The sequence below is a fragment of the Candoia aspera genome, chromosome 5 (genome assembly GCF_035149785.1).
Source record: "Candoia aspera isolate rCanAsp1 chromosome 5, rCanAsp1.hap2, whole genome shotgun sequence".
Taxonomy (NCBI): domain Eukaryota; kingdom Metazoa; phylum Chordata; class Lepidosauria; order Squamata; family Boidae; genus Candoia; species Candoia aspera.
The window spans coordinates 90,133,512-90,156,861 of NC_086157.1; the positions used below are offsets into that span (position 1 = coordinate 90,133,512).

At 38.6% G+C, this 23,350-nt stretch overlaps 1 protein-coding gene across 1 annotated transcript in view; it reads right to left on the reverse strand.

Annotated features, from left to right (window-relative positions):
- The window catches only part of IGSF11 (immunoglobulin superfamily member 11), a 163,665-nt gene extending 140,517 nt beyond the window's left edge, over window positions 1–23,148 (reverse strand). Inside the window, exon 1 of the mRNA XM_063305681.1 lies at window positions 23,018–23,148. Within this exon, the coding sequence (XP_063161751.1) occupies window positions 23,018–23,087 (70 nt within the window). The 5' untranslated portion in view covers window positions 23,088–23,148. The remainder of the gene's footprint in view (window positions 1–23,017) is intronic.
- Between the last annotated feature and the right edge of the window lie 202 nt (window positions 23,149–23,350).

Consider the following 23,350-nt stretch of genomic DNA (forward strand, 5'->3'; position numbering starts at 1 on the left):
CAATAACAATCTGGTAAATGCCACCTTGAAAATGAGAAAAGGAATGATTTAGCATTCATTTTTATTAATTTATTCAACTGAAACACCCCTTCCAAATTCACAAAAATGAATAAAAATAAGACAATCAATAAAATAAAAAGGATAAGGATCCAAAAATAAACCTAGTAACATTTTAAATTCAAGTGAAAACCCAACTGAATTAAAAAGGATATTAAACTAAGGATTTATTTCTTCTTAACTTATAATTCCTTTAGATAGACTGAGTAGATCAGTCTGCAACAACTGGGAATCCTCTCAATATCATTATGTGGGCACTACAGCTCCTTTGCTAACCAGGAACTGAAAATTCCAATCCACACATATATAGAGGTGGCCAGGTTAGGAAAGGCAGGCGAGCTCAAAGTGATTCAGATATTCTCCCTTCCTTATAACTCAGTTTCTTGCACTGGCCATGTCTGGAGCTGACATTTACAAACGTGTTTTTCATACACTTAATCATTTAGGCAGAAGAATATATATTCTTGGTAAGGTCATAAAAGATTTGCACATTTAATGAAATTAAATGAAAGCAACATAACTAAGGAAAAATATCACAGTAACTAAAGACAAGCCATGATTCTGACAAAGGGTTAGAAGACAACTGATACAAATGTAAGTGAACTGAATCCAGAACCAGACATGTCCAAGTCTGTGTTACTCTTGGGTCAGAACCATCCAACCAGAGTTCCAAAAAAGAGAATCCCTATGAGTTAGTATCTTCTTACTCATTTTGCACTATTTATTGATTTGTTACATATATATGCTACCTTTTTACCAGGAGCTCATAGAAGTGTGCTCAGCATTTCCTCCTCCCATTATTCTCATTACAATAATTTTGTGGGATAGACTGGGCTGATGGAAAATGGCTGGCTCAAAGTCACCCAGTGAGCTTCCACCTGGATGTCCCAGATACTCCAATCATTGCACCACCCTGGCTATCTGGGAATATTTTAATATCTGCTTCTCCCTGCCTATCAGTACAAAACAGATGTAAAGAGAGGTGTAACAGAACACTAGGCTTCAGGCCAAGTCATTTAAGATTCTTCACCTTCTAGAAGGTGGAGGGAAGAAAAGAGTCCTAAATAGAATGAAATGAAGGACCACAAATAACCCCAAGCAGACACTTATTCCAAGTTTGGGCCCTCCTTGGATCTTTCTGAGGATATGATGGCTAAGGCAGAGAAGTGCATGGTCGCCTTATCTTTTCCTTCCAATCACACTAGCTCCCTGAACACTGATGTTGACTATTAGGGAGCAATGTGTGCTCATTTGAACACAAGTTAGGATTTCCCTCCCTCAAAATCATAGGCTTTGAATCAGGGTCCACGAATGCAGAGATAGTTCTATTTCTGTCATGCAACAAATTCTGCTTCTTTTCTAATGAATACACATAAAATTTTCCTTTAGACTGTCATTCAGCATAAGCAGGTTAGTAGATCAAAAGAGTTGAACTGGCCCACATGAGAAGCAAGGGATTATAGCTTCAAATACCTTCCTGGGGTCTGGGTCTCCTCAAATAAATTTGTCTGCCTAGAGCTATCCAAGGTCCTGCAATTCAAGCTAGATGTCACACATTCCCTAAATTGCAACTATTCTGGCATCCCTCATAATAACCCAAACCCTTCTGTAACGGTAAGGGCAGGTCATTAGCAATAGACAGCATGCAACATGCACTTATACCAAACGCCTTCTGAAATTGATAGAATACCATTCACAGGACATATGTATATTAGCCTTTGCTCATTTTTAAAATAACTTAGAGTACATATGTTATATGTGTATGTGTATATAATCTACTTTTTATTGTTCTGTTGTAATGTTTATTGTTTTTTTAAGAGGTTAGTGTAATGTAGAGTTTCATCTTATTTATACAGTTGAATTTGCCATATAGTATTATATTGTGCAAATAACGTGCTGTGGAAGGTAGTTTAATCAATCAGACAGACAGACAGACAGACAGACAGATCTCGACAGTTTTAACTAAAATATGAGAAAGGACTATTTGATCTCATTTTATATATCAAATAGGTATTTCTTTACAAGGGCATTTTATGAGAGGCAGTTTGGCCTAGTGGTTAAGGTGCTGGGCTAGAAATCAGGAGACTGAGAGTTCTAGTCCCACCTTAGGCATGAAAGTCGGCTGGGTGACTTCGGGCCAATCACTCTTGCTCAGCCCAACTCACCTTACAGGGTTGTTGTTGTTGTGGGGAAAATAGGACGAGGAAGGAATATTAGGTATGTTCGCTGCCTTGAGTTATTTATAAAAATAATAAAGGCAGGATAGAATTTTTTTTGTTTTGTTTATTTGTTCAGTCGCTTCCGACTCTTTGTGTCTTCATGGACCAGCTCACACCAGAGCTTCCTGTCGGTCGCTGACACCCCCAGTTCCCCAAGAACGAGTCCGTCACATCTAGAATATCATCCATAAATAGACATAAAAACATACAGTATGTACCCAGTAAAGTTGAAATATTGGGGGAAAAGGGAATATGAGAAACGGAAACATCACTGAAGGAAGAGAACTATTGAAATATTTCTTATGAAACCTAAATTTATTTTATTGCTCATGTACTGCATCGCTATCATAGTATGAGACAAATATAACTTTTTACTTACATTATAAATTTTAATTTGCATATCAAATTATACTATGTATTAAAAAGAAATAATAAATTTATACACACGCACACACACACACACATCCTTGGGAGGGGATGGGGCAAATGATTAAATGTTAATCAAGGCAAGGAGGATGCCAATTCCTTTTATATTGTACTGCAATGGCACAAATAAATGAATAATGGGAGAAGTTGTATCATGATGCCATAGTACAAATTTCATCATTTTGATGAAATCCTGGCTTGCTGCAGTCACCTGTCTATATGTTTTCTCACATTACCCATAAAGCAAGCACCATGGCTGAAAAGACCTCCATCTCATGAGCCAGCAGTGTGCCACAGGTGCCAAAAGAGTCAATGTGGTGTCCGTTTCTAATCGCCACAATAAAAAAAGATGCTGTGAAACTGGAAAGGATGCAGAAAAGAGTGACAAAGATAGTAAGGGGCTCGGAGGGTAAATGTGACAAAGAGCAGTTAAAGGAATTTAGTATGTTTAGCCTAAAGAGAACACTAAGATAGCAGTCTTCCAATACATGAAGGGACATCACAGGGCATCGGTATGGATTTTTTCTCCATAGCATCCAAAGGTAAGACAAGAACCAGCGGGTGGAAGCTTTAACAAAAGTAATCCAAACCTGAAATAAGGAGGAATTTCCTGCCTGTGAGGGCTATTAAGCACCAGAACAGTCTGCCTCCTGAAATTGTGGGTGCTCCATCACTGGAGATTTTCAAGAAAAGATTGTATGGCAATTTGTCCAGGATGGTATGGCAATTTCTGCACTGGGCAGGCACTTGGACTAGAAGACCTTCAAAGTCCCTTCCAACCTTAAGATTCTAAAACTCTTTATCTATCCACTATCCAAACACTGAACAAGAAGTTAATGTATATGATACATTAAACACTTGGGATCACAGTGACCTTTCCCCTTTTTCTGCTTCCCTAGAGCAAATGTGTCTGACCCAGTTGACCACCACATTGTGAGGTTATGGCTTCTTGTAATTCTGCACATGCACACAGGGGGGTACTTTTGAATAAAAACAACAGTCTCCTTTGGCACCAGGGGAGGAGGGTGCTGCTGCTGCTTTCTTTTAAAGCTGTAAGATGTCAAATTTGGGGAAGCAAGTGCTGAAACAGGGAAGTTTCAATTTCCTTTGTAGATAATAACTGCAAACCAAATCAGGTTCCATGTGCTTATTTTAGAATAAAAAGTCCTCATACACTGTAAATTCTATGAAGCCTTCATTATAAGTTTCAGACACATTCATATGGCAAAGCAGTCCCCAAGTTTATTCCCATTTAGCAGGTAGAAACCAAGGCTAATCTGCAGGTGTTGTTCCTAGCAGCAGTATTTATAAATGACACATCTAGTTTAGCTGTGGCTTTAAAAACTCAACGCTAGTTTCTGAATAAATTGCAGCGTGCTGAGACCAATTGGACATTCACTTTAAAGTGGAGGTACTAACTTCACTGTGAAGTGTGAAATCTCTTGAACCTGCAGTTTATGGCCACTAAAACTGAACTCATTGCTCTGTAGTTAGAGAAATTACTCACCTAGGAAACGGTATCTTGCACAAGAGTTATGAAATGCAAGTCCTGTAACACATACAATTTTTATTAAATGGCAAAGTGTAACACAACTATAATACTTTATAGTCCTTTAAAGCATTAAAAACACATTCATGTATGTCTCACTTTTTCCTAAGATACAGTGAATTATCATAAGTTTTAAAAAAGATTATTCAAAACACTGTATTATTTTGTTTATAAGTATTTCTTTGCCTATAGTCAAAACCATCTGGTGATAGCATGTGTAATTTAATGTAATGATCACAGACGTGTAATATAATCTCATCCATCTAAAACTGACCCATTTTGTGGACAATATTTTAGCATCAGAGATACTCTTACTGTGGATAGTTTTAGAGCCTAAATTGCTATGAATGTAGGTACCTATGTATTTATGAACCACATGACTGACAATTTAATATCTTTTCACATATGATCAAATCTGGAATGGAGTTAGGACACTTCATCTTGCCTAACAGCACAACTGGAAATGTTTCTGTATACTCAGCAACAATGCCTGCAGATCAGACACCTGGTTATCAGTTTCCCATTCTGTGTTACCAATTAGTCTAATTTCTTTCTAATTCAAAATGTTGATAAAAAAATACACATTTATAAATAATAGTAAATAAACCAAACTTTACACTAAAAAGAAGTTAATTTGTAAGCAGATGTAATCAAAATATTAGACAAATAGTATTTTTTATATTCATGAATTTAGTTCAGACTTCTCATGATAGCGGTATATAAGGATTGAGGAGGGATGTGTGTATGCGTATTGCAAACAGTTCAGTTAGAGTGGTTAAAGAAGAGAATTGAACTGAAATAAAACAAGTTAACAGAAACGATAATTCTGTTAGAAAGCTCAAGCCAAGATCTTCAGTGGCATCAAAAAATAATTTTCGTTCATTAGTTACATCCACCAATGACAGTTTGGCAGACATACTCAACAATAGTACTGGGAACCCATTCAGCCATAGAAACCCAGTAGATCAAAATTAGAGCTGGGCTAAAACAGGATGATCTATTTTACGAATACACACACAAACACACACACACACAACACACACACACGAAATGGTCTGCCTATTTCCATTTCTGCAAAATGAATTAAGGTTCATAGCACAGCCCATTCCAGAAAACCAATTCAGAAAGAAAACTGTGACTATTCTTACTGTCACTGCATGTCAGGTCAGAAGGGAGCACAAAGCTAAGATGGCATATAAACAACCAGACAACCCCCAGCACACTGGCTTTGTTCTATTTGAGGCTAGCAAAAGCCTTCTTTCTGCTGCAGTCACTTGGCAAGCACACACCTCGCTGACTCAGCAGGCATCCAGTACCTCTTGTCAATTACATCAAGATACTGCTGATGCTAGAAGGACCATTTCAACTACAGTTGCAGTTAGGTAACATGGCTTAGGGGAGATAAACCCCTCTTGCCTATACAGGTTATTGCTCCAAATGAAGGCTCCAGCACACTGCAGAAAGAAACTTGTCTACCACAAGTTTAAAAGTAAATAGAAAAATTTCAGTCTGGCAATCAATCAAGTCCTATGGAACCTATAAATGCCTTTTTGAAAAATGGTTTTGTAAAGAAGGAACCTAAAGCAAATGACGAAAGAGTGAAGAATCCAAAAGAAAATAGATGCTGCATGCACACATGAAGAATATATAAGTATCATCCAGCAGAAAGAAACAAACCAATTGCATCCTGGACAACAGTATGGTGGCAGGAAAACCTTATCATGGATATACAAAAAAGCAGGTGAATACCAACTGTTTCAAGGGCAAAGAAAGGGACTGACATTGAAAAACAAAAGACAAAGACTTTGGCTACCTTGCTCCTCTGACAGTGAACCAAGGTCTTCTAGATACATTCTGGTCATGAGATTCTGACAAAAAAATCTATAAAACATCTGCATCAGAAGAAATTTTAACTCTTGAATAAACAAGACCATGAACTTTTGTCAAAAGATCACACAGAGCACAAAAAGGATGTTTCAATATCACATAATAACATAATATAGGAGTTAATAAAGTAACTCAAGTTGAAGCAAGAATTCTGTTTCATGACAATTTCAGCTGCAAGATGCCAGCATTCAAAAAGCATGAGTGAGAGAGGAGGAGGAGGAAGTCAAAAGCAGCAGCTGTCACAGTTCATAGAGAAAACATACCAGCTAGCTTTCTGTAGTCAGATTTCATTTATAATTTTTTATCCAGATACTGTATTTGTCCTTTCTAATTTTTTAGGTAGACAGATCTAGTCTAGGGTAACAGAATTCTGCATGAAACCAGATTTGGGTGGTCTTACCCAAGAGATTCATGGTGGAATGAACACTAACCAAAAAGCCAAATCCAGATTTTTTAATGAACAAAGAGACTATCAAATGATTACTTCAAGACAATGCTGATTTTTCAAAAGCTGGTCTAGTGGTCAAACTGACCTAGCAGTTTGCTGTATGATCCTTCCAGAAAACACCAGGGGGAGGAGGGGGGAATGTCCTTTGCAAAATCCAGTGCTGTTCTAGCACACCAGTTTTTTCAAACTTAAAACGTTCAGCTAACTCACTCATTCATTCATTCGTTCATCATCTGATCTGATAAACAGTATCTATCTTTCTATCTCTCTATCTTTCTATCTCTCTCCTAGTGACATCTCCTATCTCCTAGTACAAGACCTGAAAACTGCCCAGCCATAGCGAGCTGGATGTTTTAGGATCCACAGTTCTTCAGTCTTGTCTAAAACTCATTCAAGAAACCTTTGGTCTATTTAGGATCTAAAACAACATTTCTTCCCTGTTCATTCACCAATTTGGTTCAGAGAACACACTACTTTTCCTTTGCTTTGGCACAGGCTACACAGTCACTCTATTTAAAAGTTATGAAAATTAATTAATTCTATAGCAAGTGAACTATCATGAACAGTTTGGCTATAAAGATTATGATGAACAGAAGGTAAAAAAAATGAAGTAGTTAAGGATAAACACTTCCTCCTCTATCGCAACATTATGCATGTAAACACACCGACTGCAGCCCTTCTATTAAAGCCCTTGACAGATAATCTTTCCCTCACGAGCACTTTAGTTAAAACATTTATACTGTGAGCTTTTCCAAAGCCATAAAAAAGCCTCTCATAAACATTTGTGTCTCTATAGAAACTTTAATCCTAAAGTATCCCTAAATGCTAGTAAAACATATCTGGAGGTTCAGTATTAGCTTTGCAAAACCTAGTACATAGCACAAAGAGAGGGAGAGAGGTATGGAGAAGATTATTCAGAATCCAGCTTTAGGAAACGATGGGGCAGAATCCAGTAGTAGTTTAAAAATATACCATTATTTTATTGTTTGAGAAAGTATGCATCATTGTATGGTCATAACTGACTAGATTCCACAGGACAGGAGTATGAGGGACAAACTAGATACCAGTGTAACTTGCATAGTTTTTCCTTCATTTCAATACACACGTACATACACACTGCAATTATGAAAGCTAATAACATCTGAGGCAATACCACTGTGTGTATGGGATGCTACATCATCCTTTCATCCAACTGTTTTAAAATTATCCCAACCTCATTCTTCTGCTGGAAAAAAAAATATCTATACATTATGCTGTAAAACAAACAGAGTGTGGAAAACAATTTTTGATATAAAACTACAGCAAACAAAAGAGTTAATCCTTTTCCATTTACCTTCTGCTTCAAACTGCAACCTTTACAACTGCATTTTCTAAAAATACATGAGGAAACTGAACATGTGTAGCCCTGGCTGAGTAAGGAGCATTGACCTAAAGCTCTATAAAGTTCTACTGAAGTAAATTTAATGTATTTTAAATATGAAAATATTTAAGGTTTCAATGTCTGTTTCAAAAGATAGATATATTCTGGGGGTGTTTTTAATATTAAAGGGTGCTGCTTTCTTCTGTAAAATAAATAGGCTTATCTGAAAGATAACCTTTTTAGTTCAAGTAGATTTACTCCAGTGTCTATGAGGTGAAAGTCATGAAGCCAAACAATCCAAAAATAAAATATTGAAATAGTTTTCTCATTTTGTTTCTATGCATACAATTTTTGAAAAATGTTGTTTGAGATCTATTACTTCTTCCAGTTAATAAAAAAGTACTAGAATATGCAAAAAAATTAAGGGATGATATGAACTGATGACCTGAGACTTTCTCCTGAAAAAATTTACTCAAATGTTTGCTCTTATGCACCATTGCATCATAAGATTTTTATGAAAATTATTGTCAATCTATTAAATGAAATTAAGTTCCCACTTTTTTTTCCATCTTAATATATGCCAGGCTACACAGAACAAGATGACTATTATACAAATTTTCAACTGCAAACAGAGTGACATGTTAACAAATCCACTCTCTAATTATCTAATTATTAATCATATGCTAAGCAGAGTACTGAATGTTAGCAAATATTGTGCTATACTTTTATAAGCAATCTGAGACTTATAGTTCATTAAACCTATTTGGCAAAGACATAAAATACCTGATATAGTAATTAAAGCCATGGTTTGAAATGTATTCAGAAATAAATTATATAGACAAACTAGCATTGAAACAAGGCTGCTGTACAACTCTTACTGTACAATAATAAAGTTTACTCTGTTCAAGCTTTTATTATTCAAAGTCCAACTTAAATGAGTTTTCATACTTTGGTGGATAAAGGAAAGAAAAACCCTGAAGATGTGGTAACTTTCGCTTAGCTACAGGCAGGGAATTAACCAAACAGGGTTGCTGTTGTGGGGAAAACAGGAGGAGGAAGGAGTATTAGGTATGTTCGCCGCCTTGAGTTATTTATAAAAATAATAAAGACGGGATAGTAAATTAATTAATTAATAATAACAATAATAATAATAATAATGTTTCAACCAGTGGAAAGGTATTTTGATATCTAATATAGAGGTGGCACTTCTTAAGTTCTTGCTCTTTACACTCTTCCTAAACGCAACTCTTGCTTTCATTTTGGCAAGAGAGGGCATAAATACAAAAATAAGTAGTTTATGCAGATGGAAAATCAATCCAAAACAGGGGAAAAATTTGGATCCCTTCTTACCACCATTCTGTTCTGGCTATCACCTGGAGATAAGATATGATAGGATTACTGGTAATTTGCAGCTGATGGCCTTCTGATTGAGATCTACCTTACTGCCATATTATTTGTTTGAGGTTTGGAGCCGATCAGCTGAGTTATTTCACATCTAAGGACAAGGTCCCGGAGTAACGCAAAACAGAACCCTACTTCCCCTCCTCAATTCATTCCTAAACTTTAAATAGGTGTTCTGATCCCCGGCTTTGACTTTGGAAACAGCACACCCCTGGGAGGATCTTAGGGCATCATTTTAAAGCCACAGCTCAACTGAGTGAAGATATAACTGCAGATATTTATCTGCAACATGGTGGGACAAAGATTCCTGCCACTCCCATCAAGGTTATTCTAGCATTAGGCATTGGAATTGAATTGGTCAGTAGTGGGCTATCTGATCCTTGCCATATACCACACCAAAAATGTAAGAAAAATAGACAGTAAAGACTCACTGCTATGACTCTAAGCATGTTGTAAATCTTAGTAAGTTCAATGTGACTCTCTTGTAATTCTGCTTAGAGATGCAGCCTTAGATTCTGAAGTAATCTACCAAATGTGGCTATAAACTTGACCTTAAATTATTTATCTGCAAGTAGTTCCCATTGATTCTTGTGAAATTTACTTCCAAATAATTTTGTATTTAGAATTGCAGTTAAAAGCTCTTGGATAAACTAAATGATTACAGTTACCCTGTGTAAAAATGAAATGTCTACCAAAGGTATAATAAAACAAGTACATGTTTAAATATTACATATTTTGCATAAAGGAAAATAAATGTGCATTGGGATATGTTTCTTTCCTAGAACTGAAGCAAGTTACTTTTATTCTATTAACTTAAAAAGGCAGAAAGCAAGGGGGACATATATAAAATGTCAATAATTGTATCTAAGAGAGCCAGTTTGGTGTAGTGGTTAAGGCATCAGGCTAGAAGCTGGGAGACTGTGAGTTCTAGTCCTGCCTTAGGCACAAAGCCAGTTGGGTGACCTTGGACCAGGCACTCTCTCTCAGCCCTAGGAAGAAGGCAATTGCAAATCACTTCTGAAATCTTGCCAAGAAACCTGCAGGGACTAGTCCAAGCAGTCACCAGGAATCAATACTGACTTGAAGGGACCAAAATAGTCGTAGCCACCATGTTGCATCATGGATGGTAATAGTTATGGGACAGTATCTGGAGATCTATAGGTTCCCCAATCCTGAGAGAACACCAAATAATAGTGTGCAATAGACATAATATTATCTTTGTAAGAATTTTCAGGCACTATACCTTTCGTTGTGTTCTAAGAAACTTGAGTATCTTGTAACCACTCTTCCTACTCAAAAAATCAAAATAGCAGTGGAAAATAGATTATTCAAAAGTACAGAAGAGACAAAGGACTCGGCGCCTGTTCCAAAGAAGGAAAACACAGCAATTCTGCACTGCCTCCCTTTATGGAAATGTTGATCTAACAAAGCTAGGGATCCAGGCAACACAAAGACTGATTACATCAAATGTGTACAGTAATGACAATTTGAAGAAATATAACACACACAACAGCTTTACTGCAAAGCTTTTGGCACATGTTTAATTTTTCTCTCCTATGCAATCTCATTGACATACTGCAGGCATAATGTTGACGTATGCAGAAGCATTTGCATAGAAACATACTTTACTGCTTCCAACTGTTCAAGACAAGACTCACTATGGACTCACAGAAAAAAATCTGTGTAGCATCCCAGTTAACAGAACTAAAATAGTATGTAGTCAAAGAAGTTTACTGAAAGCATTTTTGCCATTCTAAATTTTTCCCCAGCACAACACTGCTGTTCTTTCTCCTAGATCTAGTGGAAAGCAATAAAAACATTTGAAGGAATACCAAGACAAAGAAGAATGAAAAAAAAATCCCTATAATCTCTTTCTGATAACCAACCTACTATACATTTTTAGAGCATTTCTTCTCAATCTCCATTATTGTATTATTTTCTTCCCACTGAAAAAACAGTAGCTAGTTCAAAATGAGAAATGTTTTAAATTATTCCTTTCAAGCCTCCTTTTCCCACCTCACCTTTTATATTAAAAGGTATTTTAAAAATGGAAATCTGGCAAGCTGTAAAGTAAAATGCCAGCCTCTGGTACGATCTTCATTTCTAAGAATGCATCAAATATCTAAAACATTTATTCAAGCTTCTTGAATTCAAGAAAGCAGCCTTGGAAAGATGCATCCATGTCCAGCTCTCTAAGCAAGAAACTCCACTGGATAGGGACTACCATGGAAAAGGCCTCTTTGTACTGCCTGCCAGTTTTATTACTTTAGCGGCAATTCAGTAAATAGCCTCTGAAGATCATCTTAACATAGGTATGCAGCAGTGCTTTGTGATCTCAGACATCCCTCCAACATGCCTGGGGTCATCATTTTTACTTAATTTGTTGGGTTTGGGGGGAAGGGAGTGAATTAAGCAACAAAATATGTCCCTTAAACAAAAATGTAAGTTTTTTTTCCTTGTTTTTTATTTTAAGGAGCAAAATGTATGTATATATGTATGTATTTATAAGATTTATAAACTGCCTTACTCCAAAGGTTCTAGACCATGTACAAAATAAGATAACACAATGCAAATTCAAATACAAAAAGATACAGAACAAGAGTTTTATTAAGCCTCTGAAAAGCTGTTACACAACTTCAAACTCTCCTCCCAGCACAAACTCTAGTGACTTTCTATTTCTAGAACTTCTTTTGTCTGTTTAAAAAAACTGCGATGTTTTTGCTTTATCTAGAGAGCAACCAACATCACTGAAAAAATAGTGTTGATGTCATTGTGCCCTCCACTTAATGAAGAGGAAGTAGAGCTTATTTGTTCATAAAAGCTTAAAAATAGATTTGAAATTAAATAAAATAGTTTTCAGAGTAGAGTAGAGTAGAGTAGAGTAGAGTAGAGTTACTAAAGGAGAGAGTGCTCTTGCCCAATTTTAGGGCATGATCCTTGGCATGCCACATAAAACCTGGTTTGATTCTCAGGTTGACAGAAATTATTCATCTCTACTGGCATATGAATCTATTCAAATAGCCTAGATCCTAATCACTTAGGGCTTTAAAGGTCTATATAGTATTTTGAATTGGGACCACAATCACATTAGCAACTATAGCTGGTGATATTATGATCTGACTGTCAAGCTCCACCATGGTCAGAATCAGCTGCATTTTGTACTTTATCATATGTCAGTCCCATCATCTGGTTGACATTCAGTCAAGGCCTATTACTGCATACCGCTGCATATTTATATCTTCAGAATATAGTGAATCAGATTAATTTCAACAACTGTTTTTACTGCAGCAACACAGAATTGCAGTCTACCTATGACGTAGCTTCCCCCAAACCCAGTGCCTTCCAGATCTGCTCAGGAAAGTTGCTGCAAGGTTTATAAACTGATCCAATGGGATATGTGATTTTATGTTATATGCTTTACACTTTCAGAATTCCAAGTATTTAGTATGAAAAATAAACCCAGTGAGGTCAAACCAGACATAAATAATCATCCAAACAAAACTGAAGTGGTAGTAATGCATAGCCTTCCATAAGCTGGTCCCCTTGGTATAACTGAGGCTACAATTCTCATATTCCTCCATAATCACTCTTAAAGCTTTACTCATAAAAAGATGCTAGGTTGGGGAATTCTAACAAAGCAGCAACTTCCACAGCATGCAATAGTAGATATGATGAATATGTTTTGGGGAAAAATACTTTCTACCATAGAGCTAAAAATGAGAAGGAAGAACATGAAGTTCTTGGTTCTGAATGGCAAGCATGACAGACATTTCTAACAGCTTGTCACGGCTCCACACACTTCTGAGCCATGCCAAGCTTCATTCATTCCTGAGGTAGAATTCTTACTTACAGGCTTATACCTAAGCAAACATTCTGAGTTCTTTGCAAACTCAAAATTGAATAACCATATAAATTGCTTTGGTGCAATAATGCCAGCAGAAAATTAAAGTAGAAAGTCACTGCTATTCAGAAACTTGAACAGGTCTTTAAAAAAGGAAGGCTAGCCTATTGCTCTGAAAAACTCCAAATGTATTATGTGTGCAATTCTCCTTGAAAGAAACTGTTTACAAGCACTCTTGCATACTGTATTTTTAAAATATAATAGAAGCATCTTGCCAAATAGATGAGTCACCAGAAAAGGAGTAGCTAAATATCCCCTAAGGGGTACCATGGGGAATACTGTTTATTTTGCCATAAAATATAAAATGTTCTCTAGTGACTAAGGCTTGGTCCAAGAAGCCAAGAATATGCCATCTATTCATTCCAGTGCAGACTGGAACTGCTGAGTGCCTCTACTTTCTGCTGTGTGATATGGATGTAAACTATTTTAGCTCTCCTTCAAGGGACCTTGGAAACAGCATCCCAAGTTGCAGTTTTGAACTTTTTTACTCTATACAGCTAGAGGAATAGGGACACAATGCAATTAAGTCTGTTGCCACGCAATGAAGGAAAGACAGGTTACCTCACAGGGACAACAGACTATAGCAGCTAACACATGATGGTCAATTTCAAAGTTAAGCAGAGGTTTCCATATCTGATTTTGAGGGGAAATTAAAAATAGAACATTTTTCCTATTTTTTAAATAGTTACTAACTCTATAAGTACCAAGATTAGGAGCCAGATGTTGACAGAGTAGATGCTGATAATCACCTGGCAGTAAGATTAGTTATAATATACTGTAGTTTTAACATATGCCTGGTCACATAATTTCACAAAACAAGCTGTGGTTATTACTCAAGATGGCATACAAAATCCTATGCCATAATACTGTCATCTTCTTTTAAGGCAATGCCTGAGTTACCTGGTAACTGTATTCCTTTAGCATTCTTTTCACTTAGTTTCAAAACTGAGAAACTAAAGTAATTTTGAAAATGTATTATAAGGAATGTTGCTTTTCTTTTCCAACACATGCATCTTTTTTGGTAATACCAAAAAAGCCATATAATATTTTGTGTTTGTTAACAGCTGAGTGGATTCCTATTCCAACTGTGTCCATTTGTCCAAATCACTGCTACTTAAATAAACAGCTGATCTAGGTAGATCAGAAGCCTAGATCGGTTAAACACAGCCCGATGTCATTCTGACAAAAAAACTGAGAACACATATTATTTTTCCATAGGCACCAAGAGTGGCTTATACAGACAAAAGGAAATATACATCTGTTCTCCTACACTGTGATGAATAATGGTCAAGAAAGCTTTGATAAAAGAGAAGCATTTTTTTTTCTATTTAAAACAGTGATAACATTTCCTTAGAGTTATCAGGGATGACATGGATATTTCTATGTAGTTTTTTGGGGAAACAATATGACAATGATTTACCACTGTCTTCCTCGGGCATGCATCTTGATTTTCCAGCCCAGGATATAAACCTGAGATTTCCTGGTGGTCTCCTAACCAAGTTTTAATCAGATCTGATCCTGTTTAGCATTTCTGAGATCAGCCAAGGTCATCTAGGTGCTGCCACATGCTGTGATTTCCACTTAAAGCAGATTATGCAAATACCCACACATCAGTGGGATAGGTACTATATACTGGCCACCCTACTGCTCTGTTGTCTTCCTCTCCAAGCTTGGTGATCTGGTCTCTGGGATAGTGTTGGAATCCTCTCACCTTCTGATGTTGTGTGACTTCAATCTACATACCTTGCCCAGTCTGGCAAGGCTTCAGAATTCGTGACTTCCAAGTAATCTCTGGCCAAAGTCACGCAGGCAGTCATACAGAGATCATGTCTCTGCCTCAGAGAGACCGAGTGGTGAGCTCAATATGGATAGCATTATATCTTGTCCATTGCTGTGGTCAGATTCACGTCTAGGTACAACCAAGTTTAACTGCCACCTGGGACCTCTGCAGAATGGGGACCCATTGAGTGGATTCACCCCAGGAATCTCATGAATCCTGAGGGTTTCTGAATGAACTCTGATGAATTTCCCAACAATATGTTAGGATGTCTCAATGACATTGCCCCCTGAATAAGTGCTTTCTGTTCCTGATCTTAGGGCACATCTTGGTTTTCTGAGTTCCAGGACACAAATCATTACAAAACAGGCCTGGTGTATCAGAAGAAAGTCCTAAAGTGAATTTGGAGAAGCATGGTAAAAGCTCAAGTTCAAACCTACATCAGCCTGATAAGAGAAGCAAAATGTCATTATATCTTCTCCCTTATTGCACTGGCAGGCTGTCAACCAGCTGCCTTGTTTAGGGTAATAAACCCCCTCTTAGAAAGGGTTGTCCAGGAAGATCTCGTGTTTGGCAGCTGTAATCATTCTGTTTATCAATTTTGCCAAGAAAACCACCCCAGTCTTGCTCAGTCCTAGCAGAGTCTAGAATGCTGACTGGGGTATCATCTATCTTGGTTATCTGGGATTCTTTTTGGCCTGGGGACTCTGAGGAAATGGACAGGTTGATCTCTGGTATCTCTGGTATGATATCTGTGTGAGAGACTGTGGTAGGCCTGAAAAAGTAATGGAAGGGAAAATAGACATAAACAGTTAAGAGATAAAAGGCAGGTCCATTGCCAGCTTATTTTATAAACAATTCAGTCCAGATGGCAAGAAACATGGGAAGAAGCATTTGAAAAAAGGCTACAGTGCACCCTCCTTAAGAAAGCCTCTCTAGTCCAGAGGTATTTGATAAATATTGCTTAGTCCCAAATCTTCCCTTTCTAGGTTGCTAAGTACATGGTAGGGATTCAGCTGCAGAGCACTCACCTCTTGGCCCATTTAGATGTCTCAGCAGTTTTTGACACTATTAATCAAGGTATCCTCCTGGACTGCCTCAGGGGTTGGGGATTGGGGCACAATGTTCCATTCCTACCTCAGTGGGTAGTCCCAGTCAAGAGCAGTTGGAGGTCAGCCGTCACTTTCTTTGGGAGCTCCATAAAGTTGGTCTTCTCTCCCTTTTTATTTAACATTTCTATGAAGCCACTGGAAGAGGTCATCCAACAGTTCAAGGTGTGGTACCTTCAATATGCTAATGATACTCAGTATTATCTGCTGACATTGCTTCCCCACTCCTACCCCCAAGTACCTATAGAGATGCCTTCTAAATCTGGTCTCCTATATCCAGAGATTTACCCAGTTTGGATAGGATGAAACAGATTGAAACTGAATTCTAGCATGCGTTACTGTTCATTCATTATGAGTTTCGGTAACCTCTTGAAAGGGTGATAAAGCCCTTGAGGGAGCAAGTCTATGTTTTGGTCTTGCTGAACTCACAGCTATTGCAAGATAGGCAGGTGGAGGCCATGGCCAATAAGGCCTTTGCCTAGCTCTGGTTGATGCTCCAGGTGCAACCCTTCCTGGAACACAAGGACCTGGCTACAGTAACTGATGCCCATCACATGATTAGACACGATTAGACATTCTGCATGAGACTGCCTTTGCAGAGCATTTTGCAGTTGGTCCTAAATGCAATGGTTGCATATTAACTGATGCCAGTCACTATGGACACATTACAACTTTTTATGGCCCCTGTGCTGGTTACCTATTGGTTTCTGGGTAGAATTCAAAGGACTAGTTTTGACTTATAAGCCCTACATGGCTGGGCACTTAGGTACATTCAGGACCAGTGTTCCAACTACTGTTGACCCACCAAGAAAATCTTCCTGGGAGAAGCTGCTTATGGTTCCTCAATTTTCTAAGGTAAGGGCTACAATCACAAAGTACAGGTTTTCCGGCATGGCACACATTGCAAAAGCAGGGATGTTCCTTCAGGGTGGCCTTCCAGAAGATAAGGAAGACAGAAAGGTCTCTGGGAATGATTATGCACAATATGAAACTGGATGCTATTAACAAATGTATTTTGTACGTGTGTGTGTGTGCCTTCGAGTCAGTTTTTGACTCCTGGTGACTGCCTGGACAAGTCCATGCAGTTTTCTTGGCAAGATTTTGGAAGTCGTTTGGCATTGCCTGCCTCCTAGGGCTAAGAGGTAGTGACTGGCCCAAGGTCACCCATCTGGCTTTGTGCCTAAGACAAGACTAGAACTCATGGTCTCCCAGTTTCTAGCTGATGACTTAACCATTACACCAAACTGGCTGTCATAATAAATGTATTAGTATATTATATTAAATATTATTATACTTTTATTTTGATCTTATTATAATGGTTTTGTTTTATATTGTTGTAAGCCACAATATATTATCATCAATAATTTGGTGATACGTAATTTTGATGAAAAATAACAGATACAATACAATACAATACAATTGGAAGCTACAGCTGATCCAGAGTGCAGCAGCACAAGTAGTTATGAGCACACCTTGGTATTTATTTATTTATTATTAAATTTGTACGCCACCCAACTCCCAAATACTCTGGGTGGCTCACAATAATCAAAACAAAGAAATTACAATGCAACCAATTAAAGGTGGGGAGGTAAAAGATAAAAAATGGCAAGAATGAAGACCACATAGAAATGAAGCGGGGAGTCTTCCTGTCCCTCGCCAAAGGCCTGGGTGAAGAGCCAGGTCATCACAGCTCTTCTAAACAGCAGCAGAGTGGGGCCATCTGGATCTCAGGGGAAACCCCATTCTAGAGGGCGGGCACTGTTACAGGTCCACTTCTGGGGTCCCAATAGATGACATCGCCTAATTGAAGGAACCCGGAGCATGCCAACACTGCAAGGTCCAACCGCCCAGACAGATACTATGGGAGACAAGTGGTAACCAGGCCCTATGCAAGCCCTATGCAACACCACTCCTGCACAAGCTATATTGGTTACTGATAGACATCTGGGTAAATTCAAGCTGTTGGATATATCGGATAAAGCCCATCATGGCACAGAATCAGAATATTTCTGAGTCCCTGTATCACCAATTTTCCCTGCCTTCCTAACAAGGACTGCTCCCAGATCCCTTCCCACCAGTGCCATCTGGTGGGACCTAGGAAGTATTTCAGTGCCCGCCCTGTGGCCATAGCCCCCTCCAAAATCCAGATGGCTCTGACCCACTGGCCTTTAGAAAGTTCCTGGAAACCCAATACTTCCCTTTGGCATTGGGACAAGATGGTGCGTGAGCTATCAGTGTGTTGATATTTATGTCACACTAATTTTTACCTTGGTGCTATAGGTATGTGTACGTGTGCTCTTTTTTGTTCTTTCTTTTTCTCTGGATTTATTATTTGTATTGCTTTGCCATTTTTAATGTTTTAGCCATCCAGAGTTGCTTATGAATGGATGGCCATCTAAACTGAAGTAAGTGAATACATTTCTTACAGCAACGGCAAAACTCATCTGTCCAAGTAGAAACTAATCCATTTTCTAAATTCTAGCATATTAAGTGGCCAAATACACTTACAAACATAAGCATCCATTAGAAGCCACAATGACATCAAAATGACACTATATACATCATGAGATCATGATGTAAAAATTGCTGCTTACATACTTCTGTCAATGATACAAAACGACACAAACAGATAACGTGTCATAACGCAAAGTCACTTCCCCTCACTTTATCCTACCGATGGATGCCTGCATCTACCAATGCTTCTCTTTTGTCATTCAGCTTCTATTCTATAGCAAAGAAGTGAGCCATTGCAACCTGTACATGTTGTAACATAGAGAGGAAGCACCTTTCTGTACTTTTCATTCTACAAGAAGGAAGAAAATTATGTTCCAAACTGTTCATAACTCAGCCTGGTCCATTCTTCCATTTCTTACAGCAAACTTTAATACAGCAAATGGGCAGTGCATCACAGTCAGAGACTCACAGAGGAAACAGTTTAGGCCACTGAGTCCAACCCTCTGCTCATTGCAGAACCCAAATTAAAGCATCCCAGACAGAAAGCTATTTAGCCTCCACCTGAACACATCAAATACAGGGGTACATCACCTCTCTGTGTCATTGGTTCCACTGCTGAATTTCTCAGAGGAAGGGTGTTTTTTTTCCCCTAATATTCAGTCAGAATCTGCCTTCCTGTAATTTACACCCATTGTTCAATGTCCTACACTCTGGCATGAGAGCGAATGGGTCTTCATTTTCTTTTATGGGGCACACTTTCAGATATTTGAAGAATGATATATCCCTCTTCAATATTCTCAAAGCTAAAGATACCCAGCTCATATAGTCTGTCTTCTAGACCCCTAATAATCCTCAGAGCCTTCTCAGAGCCTATTCCTATTTCTCTGAATCCTTCTTAAAAGCATGATGCCCAGAACACATTGCTTGAGGAATGGTCTGACTAAAGCAGAATAAAGTGGGAGTTACTTACACTTGTGTCAATACAGCCTAAAACTCCATCCACAGTGCATTTATCCCACAATGTCCAACATTACCTCGTCGTATGGAATGTACTTTTGACAAACTGAATAACAGTTATAACTGTTTGGGGTAATCTCTTTCCATGACTGTCATGGGTCAAGATCCTGGAGAGCGGTTATTTTTGATGAATAACACACCTTTATTTCATTCTTATCACCCCGTATCATGTTTCCTTTTCACTTTAAGTTATGTGCTTTTCAACTGTTGAGCATTTACCATTTTCGGTAATCCCAATGTTGAAATCCAAAATCCAATACTATTTAGAAAAAGTCTGAAGGCCACATTTGCTTGCACACCCACAAACATTGCTCTCACTACTCCAGCATTTCAATGTCTTGAATACATATTTTGCCATTCTAGGTAAGTGTTCCTTTACAGTGTGATATTAGCAGTAGTTGATGTTGCATGATGTTTGCAGGTGTAATGGAATGTGGGCATAACTTCCCACGTGATTACAAAACCTCATTTTCTAGAAGAGACATGCCAATACTTAAGTAGCCAAAGCACACTTCTTTTAATTCCATTGGAAAACTTAACATAGCTGTAAGAAAACCTGAAAAAAAAAGGTTTTGGTGGAGTGACGATCAGAAAGGTGTTCCCATATTTCTAACTAATATTTACATATTCCTAGTTATTGTTTTTATTGTGTTATAAGAAATCCTAGCCTTACACCGGTGTAACACAAATAATCATTCCTAGACTGAAATGGTTTATGGAGTGATATTGTATGATACCTCCTATCACACAATAATTCTGGCATAATATTCTTGGTTTGCATTAAGACAGAGCTCCCCAGTACAGCTAATTCCATCCTGGCTTACTTTCTTGTTAACGGTCCTTAAATCAGAGAACTTGATACTCTGGTTTAATCCAAACTAAACTCTTTGCTCTGAAGCCAGCACTACTGTGGGAGAAGCCCCCGACTCCAAGCGGAAATTCCAGTTTCAAAAAACATTGTTTATGAAGTCTGGATTGGTTATCCAAAGCTAGTTTTTTGTGGCCTATAGAACTGATCTTGATGTCCTAGATCAACTCCCTTGAGTTATAAACTAATTGAAAACACACCTTAAACTAAATGATACCTGCTTACTTTGGGGGAGCAAACTATGCTTCAAGAAGCAATGGTTTGGTGATGAGAAGAAAAAAAGTGGATATGCTTCATATCTAGACTAGGAACACTGAGCACAAGGTTGTTTTCTAATTCTGCAAAGTACTCAAGAAAATCCAAAAACTCCTAGCAGAAATAGAGAATGCTACAGGCCCAGAAAAAGGTACACTCGTAAATGTATAGAACAAATTGCCATGTAGCTGGTAGAGTCCTGCATCTGGATCCTAACAGCAGGGCCCTCATTCTTTCAGCCTCAAGCTTCACTAACATCAACAATCCCTATAAACACACCACATGCTGGGATAACTAAACCATATAATCAAACAGAGGGAAATCAAAATAAGAGATGTCTTGTGTTCACTAAACACCCACTTTAAAAATGGGTGACCTTTAAAAATTATCAAGATGATCTAACAATAAACAATTAATAGACATAATTATCTTCCTTTAGACATTTTCTATGGCTCCCAGGCACTTCCACGTTTTTGTAAACTGAGCCTCGATCCTAAGCATGATTACTTACACACAAGTCAAATCTCACTGATTTACGTTAATGGGTTCCAAGAGTCCTTGGAGAACAGTTCTTTATTCTCCAATGAAAGCTTTCCACATATCAAAACCGTATTGCTTATCCAAATTGAAACCGTTCTGCATGTCCTATGGACATACGAGAATACTAATATAAAACAATACACTTTTTTTTACCTCAGTGACTTCAAATCCATTGTCTTTGACTAATAATAGAACAGTTAATATTGAATTAACTGACCAGAGGCTTTCCTCAGCTGAGTTAAAGTGCAGACCACCCATTCTTGAGCTGGCATGAAATCTGTTGTCACCACTGCTGATTCCTATCCTAACTCTGCTGCTTCTGTTCCCTGTCACCACCAGTCATATGACTTCCCTCCAAGGTTAAAAGTAACAAAGCTTAATATATTTTATACACACTGAGGATGCCCTTGAACAGTGTCAGAATAAGGAGAGAAATACTACTAAGGACTCCATAAAACTGTCTCATTCATGGACTGAAGCTGAGATGAAGATAACATCACCGGAACAGGACGTGTCTGTGCTACTCGATGCTTATACTAAAACCTGTAATTATTAAAAAAAATAAATGAGCAAGGACAATGAAGGAATAATTTATTCCATTGAATATAACTTTGTTTTTTAAATGTGTTCACAAAGATGATTTAGTCGTAGCAAAATGGAAACAATGAGCATAAAAGCAGTACAAAAAGGTAAGGTAAGGTAAAAGTATCAGATAAAATCTGGCTTCAGCTTTAGGAATTTGGGAACAATTCCTCATGATCTCCATGGGACTTACTTCTGTAACACACAGAGGATTTGACTGTTAGAGTTTTACTAAACAGTTATTAGCATTTCTGTCTTTCTGATGAAGTTCTCCTGCATCATACACCTTGCATGCTTTCAGGAGAAACTGTATAAGGCCGGACTGGAAAGTTTTACAAACTTCATTACTTTAAGTTAGTCCAATGGAAGTGAAATGCTGGCATAAGAAGATAATGTAAGATACTTAACAAATTAAAAACCAATGAAATGTTTAAGAATATATGGCATGTAACTGAGAAAATGAATCTCAAGACATTAAAATGAGTCGTTTAAAAAGTGAAATACAAATATAATGTCTTGTGCGTTTAAAAACATTCTCTCCAAGTCTAAAAATGAAGAGGAATAGATGATCTCCACACCTGCTAGAAATAGTATTTCTATCAACCTTTATAACCCTGCATTTAGGGAAAAAAAAATAGAGAAACAAAGCATTTCTAGTAACATCACTTTCCAAGAGCTTGTTCCTTAAAAGGTCACGTAGTCAGATTGGACTTATTTTTCCCCCTCCTGCCCAGGCAGAAACTGTTTGTATCGTAAATCTCTCGTGCACCGTTCCTCTTTTCTCCTGGGCCGAGTCGAGTCTTGAAATAAGAAATCCGGGTATTCTGTGAAATAATCGAGGCGGACGGCGGACAAGCAATATTTCCAGGAGAAGGCGAGACAACCTGCCCCCACCCCCTTCCTTCCACTTTACAACAACTTCTTGGGTCAGCAAAAGCAAGCTGTTCCGAGAAGTGTCATCTTCTGCGCTGCGGTTCAGCCTGCTGTTCGGCCGACCCCGGAGCGCCAGCCTAGCGCGCTCCTGGGCGCCAAAGTTGAGAGTTCGAATGCAGCGCCGGGAGCGAGGCTGCCGGAGACGTGGAGGGGCGCCTTGTTCCTCCCAGGTTTCTGCTACTTCTCCGGCGCCCGCCCAGCACCCTCTCGCCTCCCTCTCTGGGCTTCCCTTACCTCGCAGAGACAGCAGCGTAGCCAAGGGGGCCACCCAAAGTGCCCAGCTCGACGAACCCTTGCAAGTCATGCCGGGCGCGGAGAGGAGCTGTGCGGGCAGCCGCGGCGGCGCGTCCTTCTGGCCGCCGAGTCCTACCGAAGCCACCCCTGCTTGAGGGCGCCAGGTGTTATCTCCGCAACCCGGACAGGCACAGCTCCGAGCCGGGGCGGCTCCCGCTGCAGCAGCGAGCCGCTCCGGCTCCTCCCGCTGCAGCAGCTGCCGCTGTCCCGGGACCAACCGCTCGCACCGCCTGCTCCCCGGGAGGCTCTGGCGCTCCGGAGCCCGGCAGCCCG